This window comes from Strix aluco, chromosome 3 (assembly GCF_031877795.1).
Source record: "Strix aluco isolate bStrAlu1 chromosome 3, bStrAlu1.hap1, whole genome shotgun sequence".
Lineage (NCBI taxonomy): Eukaryota > Metazoa > Chordata > Aves > Strigiformes > Strigidae > Strix > Strix aluco.
Genome location: NC_133933.1, coordinates 105,099,612 through 105,117,240, shown reverse-complemented (window position 1 = coordinate 105,117,240; position 17,629 = coordinate 105,099,612). Strand labels below are relative to the sequence as shown.

The window sequence follows — 17,629 nt, the reverse complement described above, 5'->3', positions numbered from 1 at the left end:
CCATGATACATTTATAAGCAAGCTTAAATATGGGACTATTTAGTGACAAAATTAGAGCGCCAGTTCTCAAAGTGTACCCATATATATACACCTCTGTGCATGTACAGAAACCTCCACATATTAAATAACTGAATTTTTGAGCCCCAAGAAGAAAAGCATTGTGGATATGAATAAAAGCAATTGTTATTTAAATCCACTACAGCTGATCATCCAGCTTTTAATCGTGCAAAGTACAGAGGAGCTAGACAATCAGCTGATGCCAGAAGGTGTGGCAACCCTAGTGATTTCAGTGTTGCATCAGCGGGGCATCTGGACCATATTTTACTTAATACACATGATCTACAAAAGACATGGGCCATTCAGTTCTTACTTAAGCAAACTCCTACTAAAGGAGCCACAGGATAGTTATAGCAATTTGAGCTACAAACCCAACGTTTATAACAACAAAAAGGCAGAAAACTAGAACAGTCTGCAGATTAGCGGAGTTCTGACATTCTTATCTTAACAGTGGAGTCCCATTTCATTCAAACAGGCCTTTTGCTGCCCAAGCACACCAAACTTTTGGCAACATCATTAAAGGACATCTTTTGGTCAGGTACACATGGCCAGAGACTCTTAGTGTCCAAAGAACAGTTTTCAGTACCTGCTGAGATCTCAGAATGGCAGCATCAATCTCATCCACTTTCCGAGAGATCGTGTCACTCACTAATCTGTAACGTTCGTTGTCCTCCGTTATCATCTTGTCAAGCCCCTCTCTGGCCCTCCACGGCACCAGCTCCAGGAAGGCACTGCCAACTTCATTCAGAGTGTCCAGTAAGCCTTTGTTGTTCTTTGCTTCTTTTTTCAGCTCCTGAAAAAGGCCATTTAAAGTAAACATGCCACCATACAAACTGAACACACACAGCTTGCATGTGTTTTTTTTATTCCTTCAACTACTTCATGAATTGAGAAATGGGATGTTTTCCACACAAACAAAAGGGATAAATTACCACACATTTTCAGCTCAGATGTATTAGCTTTTTCATACTGTAAGCTGTCTGACAGGAAAGCAGGTGATTCTTGAAGAGAATTTTCTACAGAATATACAGTAAATATATTTCTCCAGTCACTATGACAGTCTGAAATGCTATGTAATTTTGCGAGACTTGTTAGTACTTAGTGAAGCAACCAAAGAAAATAAAACTAATGGATATTCTTTGCAACCAGTAACGCCATAAGGAACCAAATCATCAGCGAGTGAAATCTGGCATGCAATAAAGCAAAATAAGATTCAAGTGATTTCTTAAATGAGCAATGACTGGATTAAATTCCAATCAAACCATCACACAATGCTTCAGGAATGAGTTTCTACCTGTAGAGAAACCCCCACCACTGTTTTATTTCTTTTTAGATATATATAAATATATACAATATAAATATATGAAAAGATTTTTTTTTTAGTTTCTCCCCCATCAACATTGTCCATGCCATCCAGTTTATATTATACTTTTGAAATAAATGTTGTTAAACAAGATTAGTAGTATCTATTTTAAATGCTGACTTTTTATGCTTTACAGGATTTTATCCATGTCACAACTACAGAACCAAAATAACTTTGTTTGACAACTTAAGAGTTTTCCCAGGATTAGGTAGCTGCTTGAATAAAAAGGAAATGTTGTGCTTCTCTTGTGTTAAAAATAAACCTCAGCTCAATTTCATAAGTGATTATAACAGATGACTCTGGAAATTGAGTTTGATTCTTAACTACTGTTACATTTAGTCAAACGATCTGATGCCAAAATTAGTTATTCACAGAACAACCTCATGCCAAACATTAAGTTAACACAAAACCTAGCAGAATTATACAGCAATAAATACTTCACAGGTTCTAAAACCTACTTTTTGTCTTTCTTGTACTTGGCTTAATTCTTCACCCTTTGGTATCTGAGTTTCATATGACAGTAACTCCACCTCCACTTCATCAAGCCATTTGCAGAGTTCCTCATGAGTTGAGTGCAGTTGACCTGCAAGCTGCAGAGCCTGCTCTAAGGTCTTGGATACATCAGAACTCAATTTTGTAATGTCTTTGTATCTTGCTTTAATGCCTTCCAGTTTATCTTGAATTATTACAACTTCATCACCTAAAACATCAGAGGGATATAATTAACCTGTGATACAAATATTTAAAAGCAAAAAAACCCCCAAATCCCAAACCCCATCTATTACAAAAATCTCCATATTTATAAAATAACCCAAACAAGATGAGTCAATCTTCAACTGTTGCAAATTAACCTACCATCACTAAAGTGTACAGAGCTACGAAGTTTACCTCAGCTTGCGATCTATCCTTCCATCTTTTTTCTACTGTACTGAACTATTAGAAAGTAAGGACTTAGATCCAATATTTAACACAAATGTTCTTCAAAAAACCCCACCCTTAAAATCACAATAATTCTTATAAAGGCCAAAAAAAAAGTTTATAAAAGATTATTGGAAATGTGAAGGAAAAATTAAAAACCCAACAAAATACTAAATTTTCAATTACAGCAATATTTGACATCACTGTACATCCCCATTACTATCCATTTGAAACAACTCAAAAGGCTAAAATAAAAACAACATACTGAAATTTATTAGCATATATTCAGATTTCATTATGGACTATGCACAACATAGACATCTGGAAGAGAAAAGGATACCCCCTAACCATATGTGTGTCTTAAAGAGCTCAAGGTCTTTAGAAGTACTGGAAAATCCGGACAGAATTGATCTACAGAACAGACATGTTGTACACAACTGGAATGCAACTTTTCCCACAGTATTAGCTCCAATGGACAAAGCTTTCCTCTTGCAATAAAAGGTTGTCTAGTATCACATTCATCTGTGGATGCCTGCAGGGAATTGACTGCATCCACTGCCAAGCAGCCCTCCATTATGAGTAACGTCCATAATTTGCTATTATGAATGGAATGCAGGTTCACTAAAATAATTTTCCACTAAAAATAATAAAGGATTCAAGGGCCAAATTCTCTACAGGCAAAAAAGGACTTTTGCTCACTTACATTAATAGTAAAAGGGGCCCAAAAACATAACCTACCTTGACCTCAAATGTTTATTAAAATAAACAACTACAACTGCTTTAACCAGCAAATATGGACAAATATTTACAATTTCCACTTTAATTTTCTCATAAGCATTACATGTATAAGAAAAAAAGCCTGTTGAGTCATAGTTTTATATAAGCTCTCACCTGTTGTTTGCTTGAGAAGCTCTAAGCCATTTTGTATAGCCAAATCAACATTTTGTTTTCTAAGAAGAATTTCTTCCTGAAGATCCTAAGAGAAAAGGCCATTTGTGTTAGCACAGTCATAACAAATATTATTTTTCTTTGGAATAAGCATATTGCCATTTTAAACAAAATATATTAATAAAAAGTAAATGAAGTATGGAAATATAAATAAAATTAAAAAATGAATTAAATAATAAATGAACAGAAATCAAAATACCAGTAGTTCAGAGTGCTGTTTCTCAAGCAATTCTGTGTTGCAGTCTTGGACTGACAATTTGCTCAGTTTATCATGGATTTCATTCAGCCAGTTCATCAATTCAACTTCATCCTCCCCAAAAATCTGAGCATTGCTGTAAGCTTGCTGGAGAAGTTCAGACCTGCTGTTGCTCTTCTCTTGAATCTCAATGTATCGGGCCTGAGAAGAATCTAGCTTTTCCTGTACCATATCTTTATCTTCCCTGGAGCTCATAGTCTTTAGAGACTGACCAGTGCTAATGGCCTGATGTAAACACTTATTGTGAGCTAGGACATCATCTTCTAGGGCCTATATTTTTTTAAATAGGAATAATGGAAAAGAAAATCAGAAAAACATAAAAGAAATGTAAGTGGAACTCAATAAAAAGTGAATGAAAAAGGACATATTGCCAACGTAAATATATAAAACTCAAATTACAGAAAAAAAAATCAGTATGGTAAAACACAGGTACACCGCAACAGCTTTGCCAGTTGTGTTGTACTTTACAGAAGTGTCTAAAAAGAATGACACAAGCATGTGGTTCATATCTTACTTTATGCTGAGAAATTTGCTGCTGCAATTTGGAGGCCTGTGTTCCAATGGGTTCTGCATTTGCAAGCCTCTTCTCTGTGGTGGTCAGCCACTCCACCAGCGGCTCCAGAGCTTCATGGAACTGCTGCGCTACCACCGAGATGCCTTCCAACTGACGGTTCCTACCAACATGCCAAGAGAAAGGTTATTTTTTGTGATGAAGTAAGTGTGAAATTGTTAAAAAAAAAAAGCAGCCCTTGGATCCTTTGGAAAAAAAAAAAAAAAAATCTGTCTTACTGTAGGAACCAGTCACCCAATGAAATAGAAATACATCCATGATACTCAATGAAAACCAGGGTAAATTAAAAATCAAATAAAATTAAAAAAACCCCACCTCTAAAGCTGGTCAAAACTCTTTTAGCTAATATGCAAGTTTTGCAAATAAATATTACTTTATTCATACTTTTTGCTAAAAATAACCTAGCACTCAATTCAGCAAAACATTGTTTTATACCCAATTAGGACAGTTCTCAAGTCTCTAGCTGTCTTTAAGCATAAAGTTACATTCCCTTGACTATTATACATGTTTTAAAGTTAGGCAAGGCTTTACTGAACCAGAACATATTGTCATGCTTCCTCAGCCTTGTAAAATATCTTTAAACATTTGTTCAATGATGTGAACAGAACTATTTGGCTCTACTTTTGCATCCCTTGTTCTAGATAAAAGCTCTGAATGAAGACAGTGAGACAATGTTAATAAAGCACACGGACTTGACCTCCAAAATAAAAAGCAGTACCTAAACCATTTCTGATTTAGATTACTACATTTCAGAGAAGACTCTTGATTACAGGAAGAGTCTTCTCTACAATCACTGCTGAACAAATTTCATTCAAGCAGACTTTTAAGAGAGATTGGCTCTACGTGAAAAACATCACAATATTGTCTTTTAAAGGGGGATCTCATTCCAGATAAAAGCTATGTTTATATGTGCTTCCCAAGGCTTATAAACAAGGTAGACTTGACACACTTAGCCACAGAACACACAGTGAAGTACTCTACATAGTTTTCAAAATCATTCCCAAATCTCCTTTTCATTTCTAGAGATTGGCCAAAGAAAAATGGGGACAAGCTTGCAGCTAATAGATGGCTTGGAAAAAGTTGCAATTTGATTTTTAATTAAATACCACCAGACTACAAGAATAATATTAAATTAAACATGACATTAACATTTACCCCAGCCAGTGAGTCAGATTCCTTCAATAAATTAAAAAAAAAAAAAAAAAGAAAGAAGGAAATAATGGTCTATTAGTGGTTGACTCTACTAATTAAATAATATTATTACTATGAGGTAACAAAAGAGGCTCAGAGTACAGGAACTAAAGAGAGGCTACCAGAAGGAGTAGGAGACAGAGGTGAGTTCAATGCTACTCTAAGCACCCAAATCTCAACACATCCATTTGTTCTTCACTGTTAAGCTTCATTGGTCATTTAAATTCCTTTTCTTCAAATTTCCAAGTCCTTTCTTGTTCTCAATTACGTGCCTTTTTCAAGCCACCTCTTATGCACACTCTTCTCTCTACTTTGAACAAGGCTGTCCCTTTTTCAAATCTCCACCCAGAAAACATGTTCAGCAACCCTTTCAACATGGATTTCCTCAAAGACACTTTAGAGTTCATAACTTTCCAGGTATTTTATATGTTGACAACAACTCAAATCTAAGTGTGTGTATATATTTTTCGGGTTTTTGTTTTTTTAATTGGAACTTAAATTGGACTGCAATGTCTTTAAGAGACAATGTTTCCCATGTTGCTAGAATATATCTACATACTTTGATGGTTCTTTTTCTTCTTGAGAACTAAGGGAGTTCAGCTCAGCACCTTGCATAAGTATATCAGCAGTTGACAGTATGAGGTTCTCTTAAATTGTAGAAACTAATTATATGGATGACAACAAAGAGAAAAAAGGGAAGAAGAGTTGAGTGCCCCCTCTTTGTAGCAGCATGTAAGGATTTTGAAGTTCCAAGGGAACATCATCATTATTTAAGTGTAAAATTTGCACTTGATTCTATGCAAAACAGGTTCCTGCGTCAAGAAAGTTGCATTCTAACAAACTAACAGAGATAAAATATTCAGAAGATACATATGCAGTTAATCCTAGCAGATTGTAGCATCTTAGGCAAAACATTTTTAAAAACTTTTGGTCTGTCCAAGTCACTTCTCTCTGCTTTTCCTTCAGAGGACCTATCGTATCAACATCAAGACACAATAACGTAATGTAATAGCAAGAATGATAGTACTTATGAGATTTCATACTACAGAGTTCCACATGCTGCTTCTAATAATCTATCACATGCTATGCCTACATTTTTCAAATCTATGAAAGAATTTCAAATACCTTGTTTCAGCTTTACTGAGCAATGCATCCCATCGACTATCCAGGAAACTCAACTGTTTCAAGATTTTCACTCTATCAGCAGGTTCTGCTGACTCTGCAATTTTCTCCCCTTCACGCTTTATTACCTCAACAGTAGGCTTGCGGTCATCCAGCAACCTCTGGAGAAGCTACAGAGAAAGCAACCAGGTACCAGATTATTAAGAAACACTGTAATAACACAAGCGTAAAAACAGAAGGAGCTAGACTTCTTGAAAACCTGTTAAAGCAAAAAAAAGAAAAAGCAATGCCTATATTGTGATGAAAGTGTGAGTAATGCTAATCAAAAAGAGACAGACATATCACACACCAACTGACTCCCCCCTCCTCACAATACATGCCCATTTTAGTTTCTCAATTGTTTTGCTATAAACAGCAGAGTTTCAACAAGCCCAAACAACCTCCTTGGTTTCTATGGGGTAAAGGTGTGTGACAGCCCAAAGAGTGATCATATAGAGGAAGAAATGCTATTTAATACCATTGAGGGAAACAAACTATTTAAAGTATCTGATGTATTTTATAGAAACATTTTTGAGAAAGCTGCATGCCATTCTAGATTCAGAAACACATATATCTGATATATACAGACATAAGAAAATAGATAGAAAAACTACTGTATAATTGACTCATCACTTGAGATACAATTGAATTCACTGATCTAGTCCAGTAAATTAACTTCTCCGTAAAGAATAAAACACACCTCTGTCTAAAATCCTCCCTTCCTCCATTCTCTAGTTGCCTTTGTTAACATTAACATTTTGTCTCTGCAGATGTCCCAACATGAGAACCTGCACTGACCATAACTTTATATTAAATCTGTGTGGCAGTGGGCCACACAGTCCAACTGCATGGACTGTACATTTCATAAACTACATTATTGCTCTTTTTTCTATATCCATTATGAAAATTTGAAAAGTTGACAACACTGATAACGCTTCTACATTATTAGCACAGGCCATTTCCCAACACCATTCCAACTAATTACCAACAACAATCAGATCACAATCAGGATCAAAAGCCAAGTATTTAAGTCCATAGTCTGCAATATTACCTTGGCATTATTACAATGAAAATGTACTAGTTTTTATTTCCTACTTTCCAAATAGCCAAACACTGGATTTTATGCTTTCTCTTTTTCCAATAGACCTTTAACAATCCTTTCCAGATAGTGTTAATAATTCTAACCAGAGCTCAGACTGCACAGTGTCACTCTTTGTCTTATGTCCCAGACAATGAGCACTTCTCCCAACCCTGGACAGATTCCCGAGTATTGAACAGATGGCTGCTTTAAACACCTCAGCACACTTCAGGTAATATAATACACTTAAACAGATCTTATGCTTTGACAAAGACTGGGAATTTATTCTCACTGATCCAGTAGAAGGAGAGATATTCTGAACACATTTCACTTACTTTCTGTTCTTGTATTTGGGCCTTCACAACTTTGAACTCAGCAGATGGTGGTTTCTGATTAGCCACAAGGTCTTCTGTATCAATGAGCCAGCTAAGCAGAGATTCAAGGGCATCCTGAAATCTCCCACAGTGAAGAAGGGCTTCCTGCAATTGTGCAGCACGCTGGGCAACCTGAAAAAAAAGTAGAGGATGGACTGTACTCACCTTTTCTTTTTATTTCTGTGAAATAAGTAGCCAAACTCTGTAGAACATCTGGCAATATCACTAACAAATACTCTCATTTTCATAGCTGTTCATAACAGCGCTATGGCATAATTTAGCATTAATCTCTTGGTGCTGCAGACATTCGATGAAAAGAGGAGGTTGACTCCCAGTAAATCACACTGCTCTAGTAGTTCCTTACATGAGATACTCCTGTTTTATACAGCTAGGGTATTAAGAAGTGTACTGACAGGATGTTTGTGTTTCAGATGGTCTTTATTTTCCTTATAGAAAGGCCATGCCAGGAACCCAAAGTAGCAACTCTTGATAAGGGGCAATAATCCCTTCAAAGGGAAGAAGAAATAGGAAAGAAGGTGGCAAATAGGTGAACCACAGGTATCTGTGGTTCTGCTGCATCACTCCTTCAGAAAAACAGAGCAAAGGAAAATAAGCACTGTTTCTACTTCCCACGCTTTCCATTTCCCAACAGCAGCTACTGCTGAAGCAGGACTCTTCAAAAGCAGAAAAACATCTACAGCTGGTTTTCCAAAGCAGTGGTACCTTCTGATGTCTCAAGCAATACAATCTGTAAGGTGCTATAAAGGAAATGTGGCACTAGTCACACAAAACTAGGCTGTATCACTGCTCTGTGCACTGTGCAGGTACAACAGTGTACATGAACGAATACAACAGAGCAAAAAAATGTGTGAGCAAAGACTGAAGAAGAACTACTTGAAAGTGGCTGGCTACAAATGACGTGGCTACCTTTCTCATGAATGTGTCATGACTCCAACCTCTTCGATTGGGTTATCAAACTTCCCTACTCTGCTTAAGCAGGAAGGAACACAAAGTCCTAGAGGAACCTTTCCTGAATAATAATCCAGGGTAGACCTACAGAAAGTTTGACAAAACGTTATAAATGATAGTAATACTTCTGGCTACCAGCGATATAAATCTTATCCTCAGAATTACCAACAAAGTGATTGTGTGAAGTAATATAATTCATATTCTTAGTGAGTATTTCATTTCCTGCATTTTGAAAGACGTCAGCAAGCAAATAATCAAAAAGCAGAACACAAGCAAAATAGTATACAAAATAATAACCTTCTTATTAAGAGTCTTCCATCGGGTGTTGACATCTTCAAGGTCATGTTCAAGGTTTTCTGTGTTGGTACTCTTAGCAGCACTCTGAATAAGGCCTTGACCCAACCAATTTACCTCCTGTTGTTTTACTTGCAAGGGTTCAATTTCTTCTTTCTGGAATACCTGCAGTTGAAATCCAAGACACACATGAAACACTGTATCTTCTGACATAAAATGCATCTGGTGTTTTACATCACAGTATGCAACAAAAAGATGCTGAAAATTGTGTGTCCAGAAGAAAGGAAACCATTCCTCATAAGCATCTTCCTAAAAAAAATTAATAAATCTAAACAAAATAGACTCAATCTAAACAGAGTAAATCAAATACACCATAGACAGAAAATTACGTACACTTCTGTGAATAGTTTCAGACAGGAAGAAAAGGAAGAGAGAGAGAAAGAGGGAAAACTTGGGGGGGGAGAAAAAAAAGAAAAAAAGAAAGAACTTTTAGAAAAATTCAAGACCAGAGAAACTCATCTGTTTAATTATCTATCTACAAAATCTACCAAAAATTGCCAGAGAAGATTTGTCAAGTCGTCCTCAAGTAAATAAAAAAACACACACCAAGAGTGTCAATTAGGCATTTTTTTCCAAATTAGGACAAAAGCAAAAGTTTTAAGTTAAAGAAGCAGTGAAGCAAGAGCTATTTTAAGGTAGTTTTTAGGAGAATATAATGGTAACAAGTGAGGAGGCGGCACTACAGATGCTGCTGAAACAGTATCCCTGTGGATGCCCAGGAGAATGGGTTTTCATTCAGAGGGATATTCTTGCAAATTTCCAGGGCTTTGACCATACCCAAACAGCAGTTTAAGCTGTTTGCTGTTTGCTTTATTTCACTCTTTTGGGTATTTAAGCTTTTTCAGAGCCTTATTACCATTAGCAACAGCAATGTAAATCTCCATCTGTATTCAGCTGCATTAGGCTGCACTGACACCAGTGTCAATGAGATCAGAAAATGGCCTGAAGCCCCTGAATTAATTACACAGGCCAGTGAAAAATAACCAATGAATAAACAATGCTAAAGAATGCTCAACTTTTGACCCTAAATCCTTCTATTTCTATAGCAGCATTCAGTAACAGTTTTGGTGTACACTTAGTGCATTCAAAGCAACCTTTTTCAGCGTCCTCAAAAGCAGGGATCACTTTGAACATACCAGTGACTCTCCTCTTTTGCACCAAACACAGTGTGGCAAGTGATTGCTTTTAAAGCAGCAGACCTCAGGTGGCTGAGCACGCTTCCACCAGCTTGACAAGTCAATCTAGAAGCTAGAGCAACTCCACCAAACACGAGGGGCAAAATAAATTAAGCAGCTCTACAGACGAAAAAAACCTGAAAACTCTAAGACTGTGGTTGCATGAAAACTGAGAGAGTGCAATCAGCTGGCTGCTCCCAGAAAAAAGAAAATGCTTGTGTTTTTCTTGACTGTAGGGTAAGGATGAGGCAGAATAATATTTCCATACAGAATCAATAACAAATTCTTCTTTTATGTGCCATAAAGCCTCATCTTTTGAGAGCAACATCCTACCACAGAGAGGACTGATCTCCATAATCTGCCCTTTAAAAATGCACGCATTCTTTGCAGAGAGAAGCTTAAAATAAATTACAATTATTGCTGAGGCCAAAGTTTACCAGAACAACTTAGCAACAAAGCTTGAAGTATCTCAGATTTCAACCAGAGTGGGAAGAAAAAAATTACAGACCCGACAAACACCCTTTCCTTATTACAAAGCTTCACTTCTTACTCTCTTACCTCATCCACCACTCACAAAGCGCTGCAAGATCCTGTGCTTGTAAAATACTACCGTAACGTCAGATCTGCTTTCTGGCACGCAAACGCAAAAGGCAGCTTTCAGAAGAGGCAGTGAGCCTTTAATCTGCCTGCTTTGGAAACCACAACCATCTGATACTGTTGCTTATACCTGGATGAGTAAGGCTGCTTGGGCTGAGCACATGGGCTGTAGTTACCCTTGAACAGCACCATGCTCTGTACCAATACGGAGCACCAACACGAGTGTACAGAGGATGAGGCACTCCACATCAGGAGTAACAGGCACCAGCTGGGCAATAAATAACCCTGTCCCACACAGCTGGAAGTAATCATTCCTCTCAGAATCTGCCCAATTCGTTTTCTATACTGACCATCTCGCCTATTTTGGACATCCCATGTGTACTATGCAAATGATACTGGTTACTGCATCTGCTGAATTAAAAAAATTACATTTCTACAACAAAACAAAACTTAAAGCCTTAAACAAGTATCTTTAAGACTGCATTATCTATGGATTTAGTTATTTTAAATTACCTTGTTAGACAATAGGCCATTGCAGACTGTATCCAAAGTTTCTTGGATGCCAGTAGTCCAGATACTGCCTTTACTTTTCCCTGGGAAAGCTTCTGGACAGTTTACAGTACTATCTAATTCAAGCTGAACAGAAAATGCCATTTCATTTGTGCCTGTACATGCTATACTAGATTCCTCTGTATCAGATAAAATCTCATATTTTCCTAAATCCAAATCACTAGTATTGACAGCAACATTCGCATAATAAACATCTACACGGGGGGATTCACCATCCACATAATCCTCCTCTACTGTTGTGACTTGTGTTTTAATTTTTTCATGAACTTCATATGCATTTTCCACTTCATTTTTGTTGAAGGAAATATTTCTTCTATCGCCTTGAAGAGGATCTTCATGTGACAGAGTTTTCTCTTTGAAACCTTGTAGGTGAGAGTATTTCCCTCTCATCTCTTCCTGATCACTCTCACATGTCTGTGCATTGCTTTGTTTTACTTTTCCAGAGGGTAAAATGTCACACAAAGCCAGTCTGCAGCTTTCTTTGACAGGGACACTACTGCTTGCAAGCAGTGGTGTTTGCTGCTCTCTGCAAATTGCTGGGAAATATGGTCTGAACTGATCTACTGCACGGATATCTTCTGCAGAAGATAAACTTTGTATTTGAGTTTGCTCCCCTGCTAACAGTGTATCCTGTTTTTCTTCCCTTTCTGTTGGAGGGCTGCATAAACCAGAATCATCTTCTTCCGAGGTAAGAGAATTTGTACCCCATTTGCATTTGCCTGATTTATCTGACATATCAGCAGTTTCATTAAAGGAGCATTCACTTTTATTCGTGTAATCCGAAAAGTTGGGTGGAACAAACATTCTCCACGATCGCCTATGCTCCTTCTTTTCTGTGTGAGACTTCGCTTTGGGTAATCCAGCTGTACGAATTATATCACTGTTCAGCTTGAGAGCATCGAAGATCATTTTTTCATCTAACTTGTTAGCTTCACGGCTTCGGAGCTCAAAAACACTGGAAGAAGTAAGGGCACCATTGGAGCACAAAGTGCTGATGTCCAGTGTTCTGTGACTGTAGGGTAAGGTCCGGTCCGTGAAATGCCTCGAGGAGAGGCTGCCCTTGGAGCCTGAATCGATCTGTTCATTCAGCCGCACAGTGTCATAGATGGACCTCTGGGGAACGTAGCAGTCCTCAATATTTAGATCTTCATCTTCTTCCCCTTTGCCAACACATGGAGGATTCTGGCGTAGACAGTCTGGCCTGCTAAGCGGCTTCCCCATCCTGAAAGTATTTGCACAAGTACACCACTATACCTTCGTTTTTATGGATACAGGGGAAACATTTAAGAACCACTAGCACTCTGAAGAATTATAGTAAACTTGCCCTTAGCATAAGATGCATAGATACAAAATATACATCATAACTTATTAGGTGCCTGAGGTCATTCATAATCAGTGCATCGGTTTAAATGCAACTTTACCTGGATGTGAGGTTCCCCCTTCCCCCCCCCCTAAAATATAAAGTGCTTCGATAAGAAAGTAACAGAAATCTTCCAATGTCACAGAAAAACAAAGTATAGCAAAACCCAGCAGTGGCTCAAATATTTCAAACACTCCATGGAAGGCTTCATTTATTTTTCCAGGTCAGAATCTGTATCTGAAATCTCCCGAATAAGCCTTCCAAATGAACGAGTTACAGAAGGCAGCACATTCTCTTCTGTAGGTGACGGCTTAGTTGTAATCCATTTAACTGGTTTGCAGAGTCCCATCTCCTTTATAAATAAAACATGGTGCCGCAGCTTAAAAAGACAGAATCCACAGTGGCCGTGTATGGTCCAGACCAAGGCACGGAGAAAATCTTGGGGGGGGGAATAAGTTAAATCCAGAATAGTAAGAATAATAAACCAGCCCTTTACTTTTTTGGCAGTAGCTATAAATAACCTTGATCCGAAAGGCAGCTTATCCTCCTCTTGTACCAGGCTTGCCCGTGGTGCCTCCACAAGTCCCACAGGAAAACATCACTTTCTAGCAGCCAAGCCAACGCGTCCTTCGATCAGGCAAGTCGGAAAATAAACGTTTTAGACCGATTCTTCCAACACCATCCTGGAAAGCTGTTTAAGGCAACTGCAGGGCAGAGCAAGCGCGGCGTATCCCCTAAGGCACGGCAGGTTTACGTTCGGCAGGTCCCGGCTACCAGCCGCAGCGAGCGGGCTGCCCCCGCTCCTTCCTCCTCATTTCTGAAGCGCAGCTCCGGAGGAGGCGAGGGAGGGAAGCCCCCTCAGGCAGCGCCGGCCCGCTCGCTCCGCTCTCCCTGCGCCCCCGCGGGCCGGCGGCGCCCTCCCCGCGCCGAGCTGCGAGAAACGCCCCGTTTCGCTCTTCAGGCAACATCTGCTACCGGCCCACCCGCTCCCGGAGCGCCGCTCTGGGGGCTGCCCCCCCGCTCCCCTCCCCTGCTCGCTGCCCCGCGCCTTCACTCCTGGCTCATCCCTCCGCCGGCGCCGTGCGCCGCTGCCGTGCGGCGGGCTGGGCCGCGGCGGCGGGGCGGGGGGCGGCGGGAGGCCTCGCCGCCCGCCCGGCGGTGACATCACGCCCGCCTCAGCCCGCTCGTTAGCGCCGGAGCAGCCGGCTGAGGCGGGAGCGCGGCGGCCGCTGCTCGTCAGCCGCGATCGCCCCACCGAGAAGGCGGGCAGGGCGCGGCTCGGCAAGGTGAGCCGCCACCGCTCCAGCCGGCTCGCTTTCCTGAGGGAAGTGATGGTAACGATACGCATCGCTCCCAACCACCGTCCGCACCCCATCACCCCGTCTGATAAAGCCGTCATTTAAATGGACGCTTCCACACGACAGTTAAATTAAAAGTTTATCTGTGTATTATTTTTCAAAAAATCCCCCAAACTCGTCTTTGGTGATTAGGTCTTGGAATAGTTCCCTGTTGCTCCACTGGACATGCAAAGAGAGACGGTCAATCCAGTTTTGATTCTCTTCGGTCTGGTTCCTGGCTCTGAGTCAACAGCCTAGGGTGGCCTTGTCTGACAGGGCCACCGCCGTCCGAGGAGCGTGGCAGCGCCAAGCCACCCCGCTCCCACCAAAAGAAACATTAAAATGTTGGGAAAAAGTACCTCTACTCGGAAGACTCTTTCTATGGGACTTAGAGCAGCAGAAAACCAGCCCAACAGGCCAAAGGTTCAGGTTTTTGACATTTACATCTTTTAAATGCTGTTCACCTACACTTCTAGCTCACAATCATGTAGGTGAAGGGTTGGGAAACTCACAGGTAACTCGCCAACAGTACAGGAGAAGCTGTCATGGCCAGGCTGTTCTGCTCCAGTAGAAACCGTACCCCAAACCACCAGAGACGTGCACTGCTGTGTGACAGCAGCCCTCAGTTACAGTGACAATTCAGACCTCAGTTTAAGGACAGCATATGGCTTAACATAGGGCATTAACTGCAATCAGCTGGAGCCTTCTGCCTTAAGAGCAGGATACACTGTATTCAAGAAATACAAACACACCACACTTCTAATTATTGATTTACTTGATCTACAGTCAGCCACGTATCAAAACACTAAAGTCATGCCAGACAGATTCTTCCTCCTCTCTGGCGAGCAGCCATAACATCAAAATTATGCCGAACAGATACTCAACTCTGGATTCCCTAGTTGAGAATATATACTATAATGGTAAAGATGAGAAAAGCATTTTTTGAGGTCCTATCATCCATGGTTATTCTCACCCAAAATACCCACAAACAGATCCTTACTGAATTCAACAAGTGCTGCACCATTTTACAGGGGAAGTATATAACTGAAATCAGTCTGTATCTGTTCAACAGCAAAATAATTTTATTAACATCTTAAAAATAATGTACCATTTTCCATCATACCTACTGCAGACTTTCGCATGATGCATCAGTCACTTTGAAATGCAATACTTCAAAAAAAAAGTTTAAACAGCTGCTTATTTTATCTTTGCTTTTCAACACAGACCTTAACTGTAGTAAATCCCAAGGAAGGTTAGTATCTTATTCCAGGGTTTGTAAACCAAGGCATGGGAAATGCAACACTTTTAGTTTCTTATTGAACATAAAGAGAAACTTCTGATTATTCTTTCAACATTATCTGCCTTCAAAATGAAAATCAGAGGACAGACACCCTCTACACAACTCACAAAAGACCTGTAGATGTGGTACTTAGGGACATGGTTTAGTGGTGGACTTCGCAGAGCTAGGTTAACGATTGGACTTAAAGGTCCCTTCCAACCTAAACAATTTTATGATTGTACAACTTAAGCCAATTAATATCTTAGTTCAAGCTCATTGGCAGACATACCCTGGCTAGCTAAAAATTCCCATAAAGTCCAATTAGAAGGCAACCTCTAATGACTAAATCTACTTTTGTTCCAAAAATAAAAGCAAAAATCAAATGAACCGTATACTGATGAAAGCTGTAACAGTGCCATGTCAGTTTTACTAAGAAGAGTGCCTTTTAATGGCAGTACAAAGAACTGTGCAGAGGTTTCATGAAGTAAAATAATTCAACTTCTGGGTTTTTTCTTTCTCTATTTCAGAGAGAAATGTAGCTGCAAATACTGCTCTTACTGCAAACATCCTAGCACTGTGTGGCTGCCCAAACCCAGAGCATTCAGTCCAGTGTATCTGCACAATTCTTTTGTTTTACTTTTGAAGAACAGTGGCAGACTCAGTGTACCTCAACAGACCTAATTTACTGACATTTCCTATTAGTACTAATTTATGCATTGCGTACAGACGTTGGGGAAAAAATGTCTAGCAAAGCTGAGTTAATTAGTAATTAATTTTATGTGTTTTATATTAATTGAGACAAATTCTTCAATTGATTATACTCTTCCTGGAGTACTCTGTGAAGTAAGACTCATGGTTCAACTTTCAGATGAACTCCACTAGGGATTTTCATTTACAGAAAGAAAATATTGTATCTGCATTGTAAATAAATATAGTTTAACACTGACAGTAAGTACTTTCAATTCAACACCCTATACTGACTGGAGTAAGTAGATTACAAAGAAGGAATATAAACAAAACAAGTATGTGTATATATATATATATAAAATACAACTCAAAGCCTGTTTATTTTTTTAAATAACTATGCATTTTGATGTCATGCCAAGAAGACACACAAAGCTCTAACTCTTTGTACATAAAAATTGGTCAAACCACAAAAACCATCTCTGTCCCATTACACAAGAACCTTCCCTGAAGAGAGTGAAGATTTCATGTGAATAAATCTATCTACCAAAGAACAACTCTTTTGCTTCACTCTTGAGGACTAGAAGTTGATTGTACTTGACCACAGAAGCTAAAACCATAAGGAGCTAGACTGTGGTTCTGTGGCCACAGCCACATTTTCAGGTTGTGTGTGTTTGCGTACGTGCAAATACACTGTGAGTGGAGCAGGATTTGTGGGAGCCAGTCTCCCTACGGTTTGGTGCCTCAGGTAAAACTGCTCTCTAGAAGGGTAAAGAGTACGAAGAGGTACATTTACCTACTGCAATTTTGCTGTGCCCCAGTAGCACTCACACTGAGTATTAGGAGAGTAATCGCTGATCCTGATCTTCCTGCTCTCAGTATCCCTTTGCTACCTACCACCCTCACCTAATAAAATTTCCCATTCTGGTCTTCCTATTTCTTTTCTTTGGAGGCTCCCCACTCTGCTTCTTTATTCCTGCATTTACACTTCACTTACCTAAACAAGTCCTTCACCTTTCATCACTTTTCCATCTCCTGTTTAATGGCATCATGTTTTCACCCATAAGCAAAAGCATGGCCTAAAATAGTTGCTTCAAGCAAAATACATTTCTAAGCTTATAAATATCTAATATAAATACAATCCTGGAGTAGACTTCTAGATGTAAACCTGCTACTATCACTGTTCTCCTTTATGCCTCTCCAAGTTTTTTGGTCTTTTTACCATATAGGCACTTTGGTTGCAGGTACACTATCTCCCCACAGGTCTGCACAGACCTGAGAAGGCTCTCACTCCTCGATTATACAATCGCTGTGTCTTGTCCAGCGCCCTGACAAAGTACAACACTGAGACAATGCACAGGGAACTGGATTATTCTACTGTCTGCTC

General features: G+C 39.5%; 1 protein-coding gene across 8 annotated transcripts in view; it reads right to left on the bottom strand.

Moving 5' to 3' along the window:
* DST (dystonin) overlaps positions 1-17,629 on the bottom strand; it is a 316,145-nt gene that overhangs the window by 58,788 nt on the left and 239,728 nt on the right. For 7 of the 8 annotated variants that reach the window (XM_074819863.1, XM_074819864.1, XM_074819867.1 and 4 more), the window contains 8 exons: positions 9,184-9,345; positions 7,879-8,049; positions 6,430-6,596; positions 4,057-4,216; positions 3,486-3,812; positions 3,230-3,314; positions 1,879-2,120; positions 644-850 (listed from right to left, as the gene is read on the bottom strand). In XM_074819863.1, the coding sequence (XP_074675964.1) occupies positions 644-850; positions 1,879-2,120; positions 3,230-3,314; positions 3,486-3,812; positions 4,057-4,216; positions 6,430-6,596; positions 7,879-8,049; positions 9,184-9,345 (1,521 nt within the window). The remainder of the gene's footprint in view (positions 1-643; positions 851-1,878; positions 2,121-3,229; positions 3,315-3,485; positions 3,813-4,056; positions 4,217-6,429; positions 6,597-7,878; positions 8,050-9,183; positions 9,346-17,629) is intronic. The other variant, XM_074819871.1, reaches the window with a different exon arrangement.